The 18617-nt window shown below is 35.5% G+C and overlaps 1 protein-coding gene across 1 annotated transcript in view; it reads left to right on the forward strand.

The window, feature by feature from the left end:
• LOC110445212 overlaps nt 1–17702 on the forward strand; it is a 46374-nt gene extending 28672 nt beyond the window's left edge. The window contains exons 18-31 of the mRNA XM_021489719.1: nt 719–1006; nt 1752–1909; nt 2096–2273; nt 3193–3287; nt 3929–4100; nt 4310–4372; nt 4723–4770; nt 5169–5318; nt 6241–6384; nt 7299–7458; nt 7932–8035; nt 8929–9063; nt 9798–10079; nt 12657–17702. Of these exons, the coding sequence (XP_021345394.1) occupies nt 719–1006; nt 1752–1909; nt 2096–2273; nt 3193–3287; nt 3929–4100; nt 4310–4372; nt 4723–4770; nt 5169–5318; nt 6241–6384; nt 7299–7458; nt 7932–8035; nt 8929–9063; nt 9798–10079; nt 12657–12692 (2013 nt within the window). The 3' untranslated portion in view covers nt 12693–17702. The remainder of the gene's footprint in view (nt 1–718; nt 1007–1751; nt 1910–2095; nt 2274–3192; nt 3288–3928; nt 4101–4309; nt 4373–4722; nt 4771–5168; nt 5319–6240; nt 6385–7298; nt 7459–7931; nt 8036–8928; nt 9064–9797; nt 10080–12656) is intronic.
• The last annotated feature ends 915 nt before the right edge of the window (nt 17703–18617 follow it).

The raw sequence follows: 18617 nt of genomic DNA on the forward strand, positions 1-18617 counted from the left end.
AGGCTCAGGATGTTGATATTTAGTCAGTAGCATGCTGGGATCAAGGACTACTATGTTTGTTAAAGTGAATGACTTTGACTTATATTCAAGGTCACAGGGGTCAAATTTGTTTAAAATCTTTAAACGACCTCTTCTGAATAACCATGGGTCCCAGGATGTTGATACTTTGCAAGTTGCATCCTGAGATGAAAGGCTATAACATTTGTTCAACATAATGACTTAATTTGCCTGTAGCTTTATTTTAGATCACTTTTAAGGTTACAAGTGTGAGATTTATACCAGGTGAGCGATGCAGGCCCATTGGGCCTCTTGTTAAAAGAAATTCACCTGGTTTTTGAGTCATTAGAAAAAGTCATTTAATCATCCTCATATACAACTGAAGTGTACATAACTGTACAACTGTATTCAAACTTATAGTACAGAAAATCAGAGGTGTTCAGTCTTTCTACGGGAAGTACGGCTTTCCTCCACCACCAAAATCTGGCACGTCCTAAAATGACCATAGCTGTTAATAGGACGTAAAACACAAACAAACCAAACCAATGATCAGTCGAAAGACACTAAATTACCCATAATGCTGTTGATCCATTGTTGTGATCTAATGGGTATGAAGCTTTTTATTGCTGCAACATATATATCATTTTCAAATGTTATGTTTTCAGGGAAATTACTTGGTTAGTATAGATTTATTATCATGACATAAATTCTTAATTTTTAGGCCATGCATCTTGTGTACCGGTGTCTAGAAAAGGAACCGCTACCTGCCACATTACCTCTCATGGTAATACCACCCTCTAAGAGGAAGGCAGGCGTGGTTCCAGTAGGCGTGGTCCCAGCAGGCGTACCGGGTGGTGTCCCGGGTGGTGTACCGGGCGGTATCCCAGGGGGGGTCCCAGGCTTTGTTCCGGGGGCTATCCCTTCCGGTATAGCGATGGGCGGTGTACCTGTCCTCACCCCAAATGTCACCGGACGATCCACACCACCCCAGCGGTCAGACTCGCCCAGTGTAAGTAAAAGACTATCCTACTGAGAAGAAAATGTATTGCATACAATGGGAGGATATCGAAAGTCAATCAATCCTTTTGAGAACTCATAAAAGTTGTCACTTGGGGTTTTGGTAGAATGGTAGAATGCTCTGATGTCGCCTGGTACCAATAGCATACTCTAAAATCTTGTTTGACTTGAAAAGAAAAGTGCTCTGTTTTAGGCACTTTGACTTTCTTGCCATAGTTATAACCTCATACATGTTAGGCATGTTTGAGTCCATTACCGTAGTACTCAATCGCCACACTTGTTCACCGATTGGGGCTATAAACACAATTAAGATGATTTTAATGGTGTTTCGTCAATATTCTTTTAGTTACCTTGTTAGTTTTGCGTTTTAATGGGATGTTTCCATAGAAGAATATTAAATTGTTTATTTAAAAGGAAAACGTTTTAATTTTTCTGGTGACCTGTTAGCAAAATTTGAAATTTGAAATTTTATTGTATACTGTTAAATGTTTGCTGCAGTTTCATTTTTCGCCTTTCTCACCATCCGCAACAAGGGTTAATTTATCAGGACAGCGAATATTAATACACAGTCTTCCCTATAGTAGAATTATATGTAAAGGGCAAAATTAACACTGGGCTAATAGAGATTTAACAGAGAAGGGGAGGATATCTGACTGGACCAAAGGTTCCTGGTATACAGTAGTTAATCTGTCATTTTGGATTGTGTTATGTGTTATAGTTAGGTTTTTCCTTTGTAGTTGAATGTTCCGTGGGTTGTCACTGCGGCAGAGAGGACCAATTTTGATTTAATGTTTAAGAAAGCAGATTTAGACATGGACGGATTGGTGTCTGGTCTAGAGATTCGCGAAGTCTTCCTCCAAAGTGGTGTTCAAAACAACATATTGGCTCACATCTGGTAAGCTCCATTTAATTGTTTAGATTTACGTTTCTGTAAAAACATGCATCAGAAATAGCCAAATTATAATGTTGTAACCAGATATTAGAAAAATTACTGTTTCAATGTAGTACAATTATTTCCTGAGTTTGTTTATAAACCACTGCTAATATATATAACAAGCACACTCAAACTTGACTGTCACAGGGGCTTGTGCGACACCAAAGGATCTGGCAAGCTTAACCCAGAACAGTTTGCACTGGCCATGTACCTAATACAGAAGAAGTTGAAGGGAATCGATCCCCCTGCTCAACTCAGTCCTGACATGGTCCCTCCTTCCATGAGGCCCAAGCAGGGTGCTGATCCTACAGCTTTTGGAGTTACGGTAAAGTTTAAAGATCAGATTATACATCATTGGTTTTGTACTATGTAAGTTTCATAATTACGAGGGAAACTAAATTTATACTGTATTCAATTTACAATTTCCAGATTGTTGGGCATGTAGTGTTGCTTTACTAGAGATTGTTGGGTATGTAGTGTCAGTTTACTAGAGATTGTTGTGTATGTAGTGTTACTTTACTAGAGATTGTTGTGTATGTAGTGTCACTTTACTAGAGGTTGTTGTGTATGTAGTGTCACTTTACTAGAGGTTGTTGTGTATGTAGTGTCTCTTTACTAGAGATTGTTGTGTATGTAGTGTTACTTTACTAGAGATTCTTGTGTATGTAGTGTTACTTTACTAGAGATTCTTGTGTATGTAGTGTTACTTTACTAGAGATTCTTGTGTATGTAGTGTTACTTTACTAGAGATTGTTGGGAATTTAGTGTGACTTTACTAGAGATTGTTGTGTATGTAGTGTTACTTTACTAGAGATTGTTGGGTATGTAGTGCTACTTTACTAGAGATTGTTGGGTATGTAGTGTCAGTATACTAGAGATTGTTGTGTATGTAGTGTTACTTTACTAGAGATTGTTGTGTATGTAGCGTTACTTTACTAGAGATTGTTGTGTATGTAGTGTTCCTTTACTAGAGATTGTTGGGTATGTAGTGTTACTTTACTAGAGATTGTTGTGTATGTAGTGTCACTTGACTAGATATTATTGGGTATGTAGTGTTACTTTACTAGAGATTATTGGGTATGTAGTTATATTTCATTGGTTCTGTTGAATTCATAGTTTCATCATTCAGTGGAAACCATTGAAATAAATTATATGCTATATTTAAGGAATTCGTTCTTGGTGATTTAAATGTGGTGTACTTGTGACACTTAAACATCACCTAAGTGTCTTGTTCTATCTAACAGGACGGCACAAATGCTGGACCCTATGGGCATGTTGCAGATTTCTCTGCCATCAAAGAATTAGGCATCATCAGCAAAGATATTGAAGATATGAAAAGGTAACAATTTGTTTTTTTTTACCTTGAGGTTATAATTACCTAAAAATTGATATTGTCTAGGAAAATGATGGATAATTTGTGATTTCTGATTAAGGAATCACGTTTTGTTGTAAAAGAATGAGTCATAAGGTGTAAAACCAATGGCATAAATATAATATTATTGTATACTGAAAGTTATGCAGAGTGGTTGAAGAACAGGGTCAAAAAATTACAAGCAACAAGTCTTTTGGTTCTGCTCCGTGACTGATTGCTATGTCAACAGGTTTTGATCGACCACTGAGCTTCTTATCTGATGTAAAAATGTTCAGGTATAGATAATCAAGAGCCTTTTGATACGGGAATAAATATTCTAAAAGAACTGACAGATATACTGGATTTATGAAACCAGAAGTGCAATGTAGTTGTCTTGGTCACCACTCTTTGAAATTCATATAGTCACATTGTAATCAAATGGAATGGGAGATCGATTTTAAATGAATCCCTCTAGTAAGTAATTTTAGGTGTATAAACAAGTTTTCAGCCCTTAATATTTCATCATTCTTTGCTTTATGGATCAAACCAAACATGAGGGTACCTACAAAATTATGCAATTTTGAAAAGAATTAAAGACAATTTGGAAATTGCTCTGCTCTGTGAAACAGGGAAAAGCTGCAGATAGAAAGGGACAATGCTCAGAAGGAAGCTGACATTAAGATTTGTAACGGAGAGGTACAGATGTTACAGAAAGAGTTGGATGCTATTACCGCCACGCTACAGCAACTGGAAAGTCAGAAAAAGGAGGCTCAGAAACGACTGGATGAGCTGGATGACAAGGTTTGAATTCTTTCTAACTTAAGAGTGTTGAATCAAGTGCATGGCTATAACTTTATTTTCTTTCCAACATTATTACAGACTCCCATACAAAACGTTTGTCAAAGTTACATAATTCTGTGTCAGACAGATTAAACAACATTGTCTGTTTACTTCTATTTGGTAGTTGTCAGAAATCAATATTTACTTAAGATAATTTACCTTTCTTACAGAAGTCAAATTTAGAAAGCAATATGAAAGAGATGAAGGAAAAGTTGGAAGAGGAACAAAAACAGGTATTTTTGTTTTTGCCCTAATTCCATGTTCAAGTAAGACGTTGATATTAAACATGTCAAAATTGAAGTGTCAATTTTCTGAGTGGAAATAAAGAAGGCTTGTTGATTTTGATGCTCTTTCTATAACCTTAGACTTAAACATTAAAGAAAAATTTCAAATTAAAAAAAAACATTCTTTATAAATTCAATTTTAATATGTTGCAAAGATCAGATGAAAATTAACCATATCTTGGCAATGTTGTCAGATATAGCTATGAGTTGAATTCATCAGATGATTTCGTTACAGATCGTTACAGATCGAATTATTTTTGAATTATTTTTGTAATAATTTTTGTTTTATTGTTTCAAAGGTGAATAGTCTAAAATCTCAAATAACAACACAAGAAAATTCTGCAATGGTAAGTAGACAGTATATATCAGTCTTTTATCATTTCATTGTTTTATAACAGGTTATAACTACCAAATATTTGTATTTTTACTTTTATGAATTGAATGGGCAGTTAGTTTTGTTCTTGATCTCACAGGTTGATAATAGAATATGGACATTAGTTATGACCAATTTTCAATACCAAATTGTTTCCATTAATAAAGTGTTACTTGTCTCAAATAGGAACATGTATAAATTGAAAACCTGTCTATACCAGACATTCACCTATAGTCCCAATGTAAATCAAATTTGCAGAAGTGTTAAGCTGTCCATTGAAATAGTTCAAAATATTTCAGAACATTTCTCGCAGTGGTATAAGTGCTATATCAAAAAAGTGTTGAGACTTATTAACATTATGTATTTTAATAGAATCAAGAAGAAGATCTTTCCAAGCTACGTGTAGATCTAAACAGTCTTCGAGCTGAAGAAACAAGGCTGGAGCAACAAGTAGATGCCGGTAAACTACAATTGGATTTACTGGTCAAGTCTAAAAAAGACATTTCTCTCCAAGTCAATCAGGTAGGTACTCTTCTGTAGATTTAAGGAAAGTATTCGGAGATAGGGAATTTTCTCTACAAGGTAATCAGGTTGATTGAAGGAAGATATCTCCTTCCAAAAATAAGTCAATCTTCATTATGTTAAGGGGAAGAGGAGCAGAGAGGCACACTTTTTTCCTATGGCCGTCCGTAAACTGTATAATGCTTTAAATTCGCGGGGTCAATGTTTTGCAGTTTCATATTCAGTACATATTCACAGGGGTTAAATTTTGCTGTGCACACAAATCCCATGTGTCGTGCAAAGTATTTTGAGTGTCATCATTTAAGGGTTAAACCCTCAAAATACAGGTAAACAGTTTAAAAACACTGATCCCAAGCATCGGCATCCGCCAGTGACTTCACGAGAAAGAAAATCAAATGTGTATGTATCTTTGTAGGAGTAAACTGTGATCAATTAAACACCTACTGTGTACACATAAATATGTTGTGGCCACTTATATGTAAGTGTTGTTTTTACATGGACTGTCCAGTTGTCCTGTGATAATCTGATTTGAGTTCATTTAAGCTTGCATAACAGCGTTGGGTTATAAGTATTTTCAACATGTTGTGATAAGGTCCGTAAAAGTGGTAAACGCTTTCAATAATTTGGCTGGTGTTTAGAGTTCACGGATATTAATTAGTCAAAGCGCGAATATAGCAAAATGAAACCCCCCGCGAAATATAACTGCTATACTGTAAATGTTTAAGGCGCCACTACCCATATCTTATAATTTACAAGTGCCTCCCTATCCTTTCCATTTATTCTTATCTGGAATAGCCCTTTCACTTATTTATTGTTTATTGCAAGATGGTTTAAATGGTGAAGTGAAGAACTAAATGAAAAAAAATGAAAAAAATACTACATTTATCAATAATTTAAAGTGAAAGATCAATTTCATTTTCAGACTCGAACAAGAGTTCAGCATCAAGAGGACCAGAAGAGAGGTATGAAGCAGAGCTTAGGAAACTATAGCTCACAAATTAATGGTGACCTGACATCAACATTGTCGGGGATACAAATGGATGACCAAATGAGTTCCCGGGCGACGGTAAGTTACTACAATTATGTGGCAAGGGCAATTATGCAAATCAGTGTAATTAGTTTTTGTGAATACTCCTTTCCATGTTTGTGCTTGAGAAGATATTTTTGTAAGGGTTTCCATTCAAGAAAGAAAGAATGTTTCTCCCACAACCACTGTAGGTTTCCGTCCCATTCGATAAAACTAGCTGCTAGGAATTTGTAAACATTTTTATATGCCCACTAGTGAATAACACCCTGTATGTTATTTCATTCGTCAATCTTTCTCAATATGACGTTACCGGTGGTAAGTTACAATGCTTTGCGACGTCATCTTCCCTTGTGATTTCATAGTTCATGGCAGTTGTTTCCCTGCTCAGGAATCGGGAATAATGAACTCCCAAGACAAACATATAGTTTTCTAGGTAAAATGTCTGAACATTTTGGGGAGAAATAGTCCCAAAACTTGTGATAGTTGATTATCATAATTATCTAACTCTCGTTTGTTAATTTTCAAATTGTAAGACACTCGGTCAACTTCATGTCTTTATACAATTTGAAATTTAACTAACTCAAGTAAGATAAACATATTAACCTTCCATCACTCATTAATGTCTAAATAAATAGATATTTACCCATATCAACCAGACCTATATATGTGACATATAATATACTGAAAGCCATTTCTAGGACTGTTTGTGAGCTCTCCTATAGATAACTGGTAGCTCAGAGAGGTCATGACACATTTCTTATTGGTGTGATTCTGATAATTGTACAATAACATTGTGTATAATCCATTTTACACCTTTGTTACAAGTAATACTGAAACATAAACAGTGTATGAGAAATGAGTTGCCCAAATGTGTAAATTTGTAAGTTTAAATCAATATACAATGTATACCACAACTTATTGTATTCCTACTCTGATTTTTAAATTCTTCCTAGGTCGGTAGTCCTGCGAGTTCACTTGGTAGTTTTAGTACTGGGTCAGCAGTGGACGACTTCAAGGATGATCCGTTTAAATCCAAAGACCCGTTTGGTGGAAGCGGTGGGAGCGTCAATGTTCAAGCAGATCCCTTCCAGTCTGAGGACCCATTTAAAGGCAGTGAGTACCATGCATTAACGATAGAACACTCTCTGAAATGTTTTGCAAATGTTTGCCTGTATGTTAGGGCTTTAAAACAATATATTGTGCGACGTTATGTTGCGATATTTTGAATACAGTACAAAACACCGTTTTTTTTGGGAGGTCACAAAACACCTATGATATTTTCCAGATTTTGTCGTTTCTCATATCAGTTCCAACATGGTGAGTGACAGCTACAGCTTGGCATGCAAGACGAAAAGACATGAATTGTATGAAAAACATTTAAGTCATGGCCATTTTACACCAAGTTGTAATATTGCCATTAAAAATTTGCAACATTTGTTTCGCTCTGCTTCTGCTGTTACTATAAGTATCGGGATACGTATCGTGTCCTTACCACAATATCACAATACATATATCGTATTGTCATGTCTATAGAGACTTTTTTGCTGATCGGGATTATTTTTAAAAACTTATTTTTTCTATTCCAGGTGATCCATTTAAGTCAGATGGTTTTAGTTCTGATCCATTTGCATCAGAAGATCCTTTTAAGAATGCATTTAGTGGAACCACAGCCCCAACATCTAGTGCCAAAGTATATATCCAAGGCTGTTTAAGAAGTCGCTGTTGTTTTAATATAATCCCGATGACAGTATTGTTTTTGGAAAACGCAGAATTTGTTGTTGTTGATGAAATCATCATTCCTTCTAATAATTTAACAGTAGACAAGATCGATTGATGTTGTGTTCCAACAATAATTCTTAAACAATATGAAGATTATGGAGAGTGATTATGATTGACTTTTACAGACACAAAAGTAATAGTGATTGTCATGGGACAGTAATTACGTTTCACTTATTGTTTATAAACTTAGCTGATGTGTAATACATGTGAAAACAGCATAATGGAAAATCTTTACCCCGTTTGATTTTTAATATTAACTCTCTGTAAGTTTCAACTCATTGTGATCACTTGAAGGGTGAACCTAACATTAGGAGAATATAAATGTTATTGTTGAAAGTTGAAAATTGGTAATGTTCCATTGAAAAATATGGGCAGATAGGAAACATAAATGTTGAACATTTTAAATGTATAATTGTAAATTTTCCCTCTGCTATTTTAATGCATAGAAAATAAAAGGATTCCTTGACAACCACCTCTATACATTGACAATATCCCAAAATTATGTAAACTGTTTTGATATAGAAGCTATACTTTTTCAATATAAATCAAATATAAGCATGTTTATATCTCCAGAAGCAATTTTCTGTAAATCCTGTCATCCAACAATTAACTATGGATTACCTAACTTATCAAACTGCCTCAAATGCAGCCAATTCTGAAATAACTCTAGCATGTTGTTTGATGTAAAAGCTTATTGAAAATTGAAATCGTAAGGGATGGTACAGCATGGTTGACGGCCCAGTCTGGGGAGTCTCAGTGTAGCATGTGCATGTCGGAGGTATCACTGTTGTACCTCTGTTTCAGGATGACCCCTTCTCCAGCATGGACCCGTTTGGTTCGGCCTTTTCTTCAACTTCTAGTCCTTCCAGTAAATTTTCTACAGACTTAGATCCTTTTGGGGGTGGTGGAGGAAGTTCTACGGCCAAACCTTCAACTTCTGTAAGTGCCTGTTGCTATTCAACACTATAGTATGCAGTTTATCCACACTCTAATTAAAGAAGTCGGTGATATTCTTTTTATTTTCGTGAATGGTTTAAGAAGTAATTCTGTATGATATATGTAAACTACAGGCTGTGTGGTATTCTAATGGATCCTGACTTACAGCATGTTTATCTTTCCTGAATTATTAAAATTTCTCAAAATTAATATCAGATGCGTTTGGAATATTAATTAGAATATTATTTATTATTTTCTGATCAAGTGCTAATCATCCAGTGCTTGCTTTGTCCAGAAATGGTAATTTAGTGAATTATATTTGGCTTTTTTGTTCTATTTTACTGGTAATATATTTATATATATATATATATATATATACTTAGTATATGGGGGCAAGGAAGTAATTCCAGCATAATTTTTATCCCTTCAGCTTATGTTAGCGGAGGGGCTTATCATTTTCAAATATTATCTATATCCCATTATATTTCTATTTCATTTTTGTGTAATGTAAGTGTTCTATGTTTTTCTGTGTCTCGATAAAGGAACAGACTGCTCCGAAAATTTTGACATTATATACTGTCTACACTGATGGAATTACTCCCTTAGTAATTCGTATCTAAGGATCCAGTGTTATATGGAAATGTATCGTTGATGTTACCTCTTTGACCCATATATTTCTCTCTGTGTGTGTATGTGTATGTGTACATTAATCAGTTAACATTAATTTATACTTTCAGAAAGTAGGAAATCTGTTTGGTAGCGATCCGTTTGCTCCAAAGCCAACAGGGAGTTCACCCTCCCCATCCCCAGCCCTTCCTCCCAAACAGAAAAAACAACCACCCCCTAGACCAGCCCCACCCAAGGGGCGTTCACCTTGTCCCAGCCCCAGTAAGCCCACAGCCAACAGTTTAGGAGTGTTCGGTAGCGACCCCTTTGCAGGATCTGATCCTTTTGCAAGTTCTGGAACGAACTCGGGGGACGATCCCTTTGCCAACTTCGCTGATTTTAGTCCCAGTAAGGTAGGTTGGATGTGAAGTATTGTTCAAGTTTGCTGTGGTGCGTGTCTAAAGTAATCTTATCTAAATATCACTAAATATAATATGTATTGTCACTTGTTGGATATTTCTGCTATCTTTTTACTGTTTTTCTATACTATTGTAGAACAAATATGTATCCAAGCACAAATGTTGAGTCGTAGAATTTTCTTGAAAGTTCAGTGAAAGTCATTTCTCTCAACTTCTTTTCAAACCCTTCTGTTTTCTCTTACCTTAATTTACAGAAATTAATCAGTTTCTTATTTCTTTCAATCTAGTGAAGTCATGATTTTCTTAACATTAATCTTGCCATTTAAAAGGAAAATGTGTAACACTTGGGTGAGAGAAAAAAACATTTTTTGTGATCGCTAAAAAAGTAATACCACTTTCTCCCACCTGACAAACCCTCCACCCCTGGCGCATCTTGGTCCATACAATATTTTCCCGTAAATCTAAAGTAACTTTAAGTAGAGGAATCAGAGCAACTCTTAATTTTTGTCATAGGTTATTTTAAATCACATTTATTAACAGTTACAATTATTTGAAGTATTTGAAATTTTCAGTCTCAAAATATCTTAAAATATCTGTATAGATGATTTCAATAGGGGTAAATAGCAGCCATATTTCTGTATAGATGTTTTCAATAGGGGTAAATAGCAGCCATATTTCTGTATAGATGTTTTCAATAAGAGTAAATAGCAGCCATATTTCTGTATAGATCTTTTCAATAGGAGTAAATAGCAGCCATATTTCTGTATAGATGTTTTCAATAAGAGTAAATAGAAGTCATATTTCTGTATAGATGTTTTCAATAGGAGTAAATAGCAGTCATATTTCTGTATAGATCTTTTCAATAAGAGTAAATAGCAGCCATATTTCTGTATAAATGTTTTCAATAAGAGTGAATAGAAGCCATATTTCTGTATAGAGCTGTATCGATAGCAGGACGTTCCTTACAGTTATTAACTATCATTTTTCTTTTTTTTTTCATAGTTGAACAAATTCAGTTAATTATAAATGCTTGCAAAACTATTTACCATCGTGAAAACCAGAATAGAATATAATGTAGTCAGGAAAATATTGACAGTTTGATACTGCAAAATTGGAATGATATTTAATGGTACATGGATATGGTTCTCCGGTCGCTGGTTGACATCTGCTTTGCACCATGCCTTGACACATGTACATGTTCTGTATTAGAATCCATACAAATTGCCACCATATCCTGCCACAGCGATATGTATATGTATTGTTATGCTACTACCGCTGCACAGCGATATGTATAAAGCATATACAGCCTTCCCAACCCTACATAATCTACCCCACATATCATACAACTTATGTCACATTATCTTAGCTCTGGTGTCAAGTTACTGGAAATTGTTGAACTTTAACTCCTAAAAAACTATGAATGCAGTGAATGGATTTGCTCTTCACTTGGAACAAGATTCTGCAGTTATATTTTTAATTAACCAAATCAATGATTTAAGATAAGAAAATTGCTGCCGAAAAGCAGCACCCACCATTAATATGCTCCTATCCCTTATTACAGCAGGTATTATAAGCGACTCCAAATATTGATATTTAGTTCTCTGTCTATTGTTATGCCCTTGACAATGTAAAGTGCCGCTTAGCCCTTTCACCCCTATGTAACTTTAGTAGACTCTACCATGCATTGATCTAGATGAGTCCATTATGGTCTACAGTGGCGAAAGGGTTAAGGGTATTTTTATTGGACATTATTGAAAATTGTGTAGATGATTTTGCGAATAATATCTGGTACCATACTAGTGTTCGACTATGAAAGCAAGTTGTCCTTTATATAAAAAAATACATACTCAAAAAATCTTGCATAAATTAGTTTTTAATAATAAGATCCTCTTCAATGTCAAAAGTTTTATTCTTTTTTGACAAGAGTCCTTAAAATACCTGTAGCAAAATCTTTCAAGAGTTCATTCTCCTCTTTGAAAACCTACATGTGTAGACTATAGTGATGTTGTGATAACGGACTCCCTATGTATTTTCCCTATTATGATACTTGTAGATATAGGGTCACTCTTATATCACTGCTGTCCAGTTGTTGATGTGGTTGGAATGATCTGACTAGAATATTTTGGGAGTTAAATGTTGGCAGACCGATTTCGGGCACGACAAATCATCAGAACAGCTAAACATACACTCTGGTCTGGTTTGGAATCAGTGGTTAAAAATCACAATTTTTTCAATGTTCAATTTAAATCAGTTTTGAGTTTTGTGTTATGTCCTCAAATGATGTCCCCAGCTGTTAAAAGGACGTTTAACAAAAATAGAGTCATACTTTACAAGAAAACGTATGGAAGAAACAATGGGGATTTCTGAAATTTTAACAGTGTATAAAATTGATCGTCAACATCGTTGTGACTTTTAACCTGATGTTCAATGTCAATCATGATAAAACAGTTCTTACCCCAACACTCACTCCAGCTGATCCAGTCAGACTGTTCCAATCACATTGAAAGCTGTCTGTGTATTAACCTGGTGTATTGTAGTACTAACCCTATCTATATAACTCTCTGTCTACAGTTTGAGGATGACAAGGCAGCGTGGGGTTCAAGTTAATTCTGACATGTGTGAGCTTACTGTACTAGCACAATGCCTGCCAACAGGACGATCTCTCGTGTGTTCAAAAAACATGTGATAATATCTAACCAGTGTAGGCAACACAACCGTGTTACTGTACTGGATCACAGTAGACGAGGAAACAGGAAGATGGAGAATACAGAAGGAAGTTGCAGTTTGATTAAACTAAGTGTTATTTTGCATGTTTAGATTCATAGATGATTGGACAATCTCAAGTGTAGGAGGAAGAAAACGTTTGTTAGATCATCAAGATAAATAACTTATCCATTAATTACGCATTTCTTTATAAAAGGGAAATAAGTTTGCTAACATGCTTCATGGCTAATCATAAACGGTTAACTACAAGGTAGAGAAGTGAAACAAGTGTTCATCAAACGTTCAAGATACTTGGATACTTACTGGTACGCTCACCAACTTCATGCATAACATTAAACTTTTCCTGTGTATTCTGTATACGGTTCAATCCCAAATCTTCGTACAATGATATGTGTATGTTTAAAGTGACTTCCAATGTATGAAGAATTTTAGTTTGTTACATACAAGTTGCATGTCCTTGTAGTAGGAAGTGATAAAAACAGATAAAGGATGAGGGGTATATATTTCAAAATGGTGAAAGCAGTATTGTTGGTCACAGATATCTCCACCGTTCCATAATATATGGTGTAGGAGTCATTATATCTTTGGAAAAGATAGAATCATAGAAAAATATCAAATTTGCCATGATTATATAATTATTCAAATTCCGAGTTTTGAAGCGTGGTTGACAGTCATTATTAAAAAAAAAATTGCATAACACCATATATATGTGTACTTAACTTTTCATTCCAAATTTTTAATATACATTTATAATGCAAGTAACGATCAATGTGGTAATTTCAAAACATACATGGTTTTGTAGGACCAATTCATGAAAACTTGAAACTTGACTATTGTAAGGAGATTTTATTGATAACACGGCATATTCGCTTCAGGAAACACTAAATCAGCGCAAACTAGATTCTTTTGATTTGATGAAAACTATGTTGTCCGTTATTTCAAAAAGGTTGTTCCCACAATTTGATATTCTGCTTAAACCGTGCAATTTACCGGTACAGGAGTCAAGTAGCAGGTTCTTACTTTTCAACCCTAATATGCTGAGTTTGTAGTGTAATAACTTTTCCTTTCCTAACGTACAAGTCTGTGCCCAGCGTATGAGTTGAATGTGTAGACAATGTCTAAACTATTAGTCTTCCTCATTACTCCTCCTGTATGTAACTGGTGATAGATGTGTGACTTGTTGTACTGTCCTATGTACAGGCGACGTTTCATTGGATCGCTGATGCTATCTGTATATATAGCAGTTTCAGACCGCATCTTGCAAAGTCAACGTTAAATTATGGATCCACTTTCAATGTTGATTTACAAAGTGCAAAAGTGAAATGACGCAATAAGTATAACATTGAAAACAAAACACGAATTATATAAAATAATAATTGATGTGGATATTTTAAGTTTATTTTTACTACAGTTGTTAAACCTCTCTGATATATATATGTATTGTAAACTGATTGACAATTTTAGTGTTTCTAATTTATTAATATTCAATGTCAAATTAAATTAAATGATAAGAATTATCAGTTAGAACATTCTAGGTAAGTACTAGTACATGTAATGTTGAACTAATGAATAAGTTGAGTTTGATGGCTATTCCAGTAGACTCGAGTCTGACAGCTCATTGATTGCATTGTGTTTGAACCCTGTCAGGACCTTTTTGTGGACACCAGCTGGGCAACAGACTCACAAAGCTGGCTGTCAGATAAAAAAGGGAATCCACCGTCACACAGTGCCTCCAAAACCGGAGATTCTCAAAACTGGGTGCTGGAGCTCCCTAGCTGGTCAGTGGACAGTGACTCGTCCCAACAGACCTCCCCCCGACTCAAGGCCGTGCTACAAACCTCAAAGACGGTCCTTCCTCTCAGCAAGGGGCGCCGGACTTCTTCCTCTTCAAGTGCAAAGGTTTCCCCTAGGACACGTCTCACCGAGTCTGTGGATGAATCTGATGCTTGATAGTTGTCTGTAAAATAAATAAATTGGTCAGGGTTATGGCAGTCTATATCGAATCAATGAACAGACATTCTTTATTTGTATATCATTATAATGAATGAAAGGACTGCTCATTGGTCTGTTGGTTTCTGGAGAGTGAACTTATTTGTTAGCAAATATTTTTGCAGTCGGTTTTTATTCCGTACTGTCAGTCTATAGTGTATGTCTGTAGAGCAATTATACTTGTCAGTGTTCTGGTCAACACACTGTCTTGGTCCTTGTTTAATCTTTGAGGTAAAATGGTTCAGATAGGTATATAATTTTGTTAATATCTCTAAAGTCAAACAGATTTGTAGACCTCTCCTTACATAATGTCTGACACTTATTTATCAGCTGCCGGTAACTGAATTTTGATGACATCGGGTGTTCAAATATTCTGCGTGATTCTGTGTTAAATATAATTGTGTTCCGATTACTGCATAAAATGTTCATATCTATCAGGAAACGTTTCATCATTTTGTAGTTTTATCATTATTTATACGTCTGACGTAAGACACCCCTAAGTTTCTAGTCATAGTCTGAATGAGATATTTCTAGACAGAACCTTATACTGTATGTTAACGCAGGATCGTGGTAGGTCAGGTGCTTGTGTACACATCTTATTACGATCACGTGATTTCATTGATGTCAGACTCGCCACTCTTTCGTAATTAGTGCTCTCGTTACTCTGTCATTAGCAGCAATTGTTGCTAATCGGCTACAATGAGGCGGTTTATATCTGTTTGTACATGTAATAGGTATAAAGCATTCATCATGAAGGGTAAATTCGAGTCCGATTCCTAGGACTCCCGACCTCTACTAAATATTAGATTTGGTTATTAATTTTAAGTATAACACAATTTCTGACTCGGCATTTTTTAAGCTGTCCTTTACTAGTATTGTTTCATCAATAGTTGATTACGGAGCCAGTCGTTGGTTATAGGACTGCATTCACCGTGAGCAACGGTCAACAGTCGCAGTAACAAAACCATCCAGTCACAAATCAAAGAATTCCAGATAAAGCATTGCCACTCAGGTCGTGTAACCGCTCCACTGAATACACGGTATTCAATTATTGCGATGCATGTATTTATTTAAAGCATAAATGGCGACGTATACTTGTATTTTACTGGTGTTTTTCGCTGGCAATGTAATTATTTGTCACTTGGCAGTTTGTATAAGTGACTTTATAATGATTGTCTTTTAAACTTAGTCAAAAGTCATTCTTACCATTCTTGCTCATATTAAAGTTCATTACTTTGATGACAGATTTATGGATGGGGTGGAAAGGAAAGGAACGTACAGTACTGAGTAGTGTTGGCCAAGTTTTGCTGCTTACTTAATTATTGTCAAACAAGCACATGAAACTTAATTGGCAGTTTCTACCAGAATATTTTCAATGTGTGCATAAAAAATAAAGAAAATTATTGAGATTTAATGAATTTTTACAATGTATGTATATATATTGTGTACGTTTTGTATGGAATCGCGGTGTTAGAATTGGAAGTGTCTTTGTAATGATACACAAACAGTGCTGTATATTTGTTTTTTTTACTGTACACACAATATGTATATGTTGTAGATATAACCTGTGATAAGTTACCATTAGTTATACACTGTTATTATTATTATTATATTGTAGCATAAATTGGCTGTATGTATATATACCTAGCACTCTCTTACAAGGTTTGGCGTGCAATGATTGAATGGATGCTGTACATTTTGTATTGATGAAGTATTTTAGCTTCTGTATTGCGTCTGTGATTGTGTGCTCTGGAGCACTTCATGTCATAGAAATTTTCTGAAAACAACACAAACCCATGGTTATAGGGTTGTCAGACAAATATTGCCAAATATCGTAGAATCTAAATGCAATGAAATACCATACCATATCATTGTGGGCTCATTGATTGAGTAATGTCTGTTGATTTAAGTTTTTTCTCTCCAGATAGTGATATAAATAAGTGTGGAAATTAAGGAGTACATTTTCTTAAAGAATGTGTATCTAACAACCTGTGTATCACCTTGTTCAGACTCGTTCAGTCTTCATCAACTCGTTAACCTCTGAAAACACATTCAAAATCTTCCAATTTGGAATAGTTCATTATGACATTTCAGTGGTGAATGAGTTGAATTTGCCATGTTCTACTTTTAAAGCAAATATTGAGCTTTACCTGGGCTGTCACTCGATTCCTTGTATTTAGATTCTTTTTCTTCTTTATTTAAAAAACTGAGTAATGTTTTATCCAATATCAAAACATTATGCGATTGTTTTTCTATGAAATGAAAGATTTTATTACTACTCGTTAGTATCAATAATGCTTTCAGTGATGAAATTAGCAAAACCAGTATATTGTATTGTCAAAGTTATTAATCTTAATTCCATTTTTGAAACTTTTATCACTTTGTCATGCTAGCAATTAGGGTTCTTAATGAGACCACAAAATGTTTCATTACTCCTTCTGGTATAATCTTCCCACACAAAAATTCTGTGAAATGTCTGTTGTTTTGAATCAAAGATGGATAATGAATTGTATTTACCCGTTCTGCATACAGCTGACGAACTTTTCTTCTGCAACTGAATATAAGGATGATTTGACACGGGAAAAAAATCAAATTTGTAAAATACGTAAAAAAAACCCAGGCAAATTTGATCAAAAGAATAATTTTTTAGAATGTAATAGTGCTTCTTCAAATTGTGTATCAATAAATGAATTTGAGGAATACAGATGGTATAATTTATGTCAGTTTGTAACATGTACATGAGATTGGTTTAATTATTAGCGATACCCACATACACCAAATATGTTCCGACAAAATTCCCAAATTATTAATACTTAAATTAATATGTGTGTGTGTAAAGTCAGTGACGTCATTTCATTATATAGTCATCATCAGCTCTCATTCATTAAATGGTTACGAAGTGCAGAATCTTTCGTGTTGTCATTAAGGAAAGTACAGTCCCTGTTTGTTTTACTTCTGGCATGCATTCACTGTTACGCGGCACCACCAAACATTTACATGCGGAATGGGCGGTGTATACTGAAGTAACAAACCAACAGTAGCCTAGAAGGAAGGAATCACGCTGATTGCCTGGTGAAAGGCTAAGACTCACTCTAATAGCTTGTGGTCGGGCTAGGGATCACTTACAACTGATGAAGGATTATTGTTACAACTGTTATGTGGATAGAGGTCACTTACACCTGGTATAGGGGTAGGTGTCACTCTGACTGTCGATTGGTGAGGAAGGGATCACTTTGGTGTAGGGTTGTTGGTCATTCTGGCAGCCTGGTGAGGGGATAGAGGTCACTTACAACTGGTATAGGGGTAGGGGTCACTCTGACTGTCGAGTGGTGAGGAAGGGGTCACTTTGACATCCTGGTGTAGGGTTGTTGGTCATTCTGGCAGCCTTGTGAGGGGATAGAGGTCACTTGCACCTGGTATAGGGGTAGGGGTCACTCTGACTGTCGAGTGGTGAGGAAGGGGTCACTTTGACATCCTGGTGTAGGGTTGTTGGTCATTCTGGCAGCCTGGTAAGGGGATGGAGGTCACTTACACCTGGTATAGGGGTAGGTGTCACTCTGACAGTCAGGTTGTGAGGAAGGGGTCGCTTTGACAGCCTGGTGTAGGGTTTAGGTTCAGTCTAACAACTTTGTGTAGGATCAAGTATAGCATACAAATAATGAGAGTTATGGATCATTTTGACAGTCTGGTGATCATGAGGGGATAGAGGTCACTTACAACTTGTATGGGGGTAAGGGTCACTGACAGTCAGGTTTGGGCCTAGTTTTCATTTAAAACTGGTAGGGGTCACTGACAACCTTGTTTGGGCCTAGTTTTCAT

The sequence above is a fragment of the Mizuhopecten yessoensis genome, unplaced genomic scaffold (genome assembly GCF_002113885.1).
Source record: "Mizuhopecten yessoensis strain PY_sf001 unplaced genomic scaffold, ASM211388v2 scaffold2111, whole genome shotgun sequence".
NCBI lineage: Eukaryota > Metazoa > Mollusca > Bivalvia > Pectinida > Pectinidae > Mizuhopecten > Mizuhopecten yessoensis.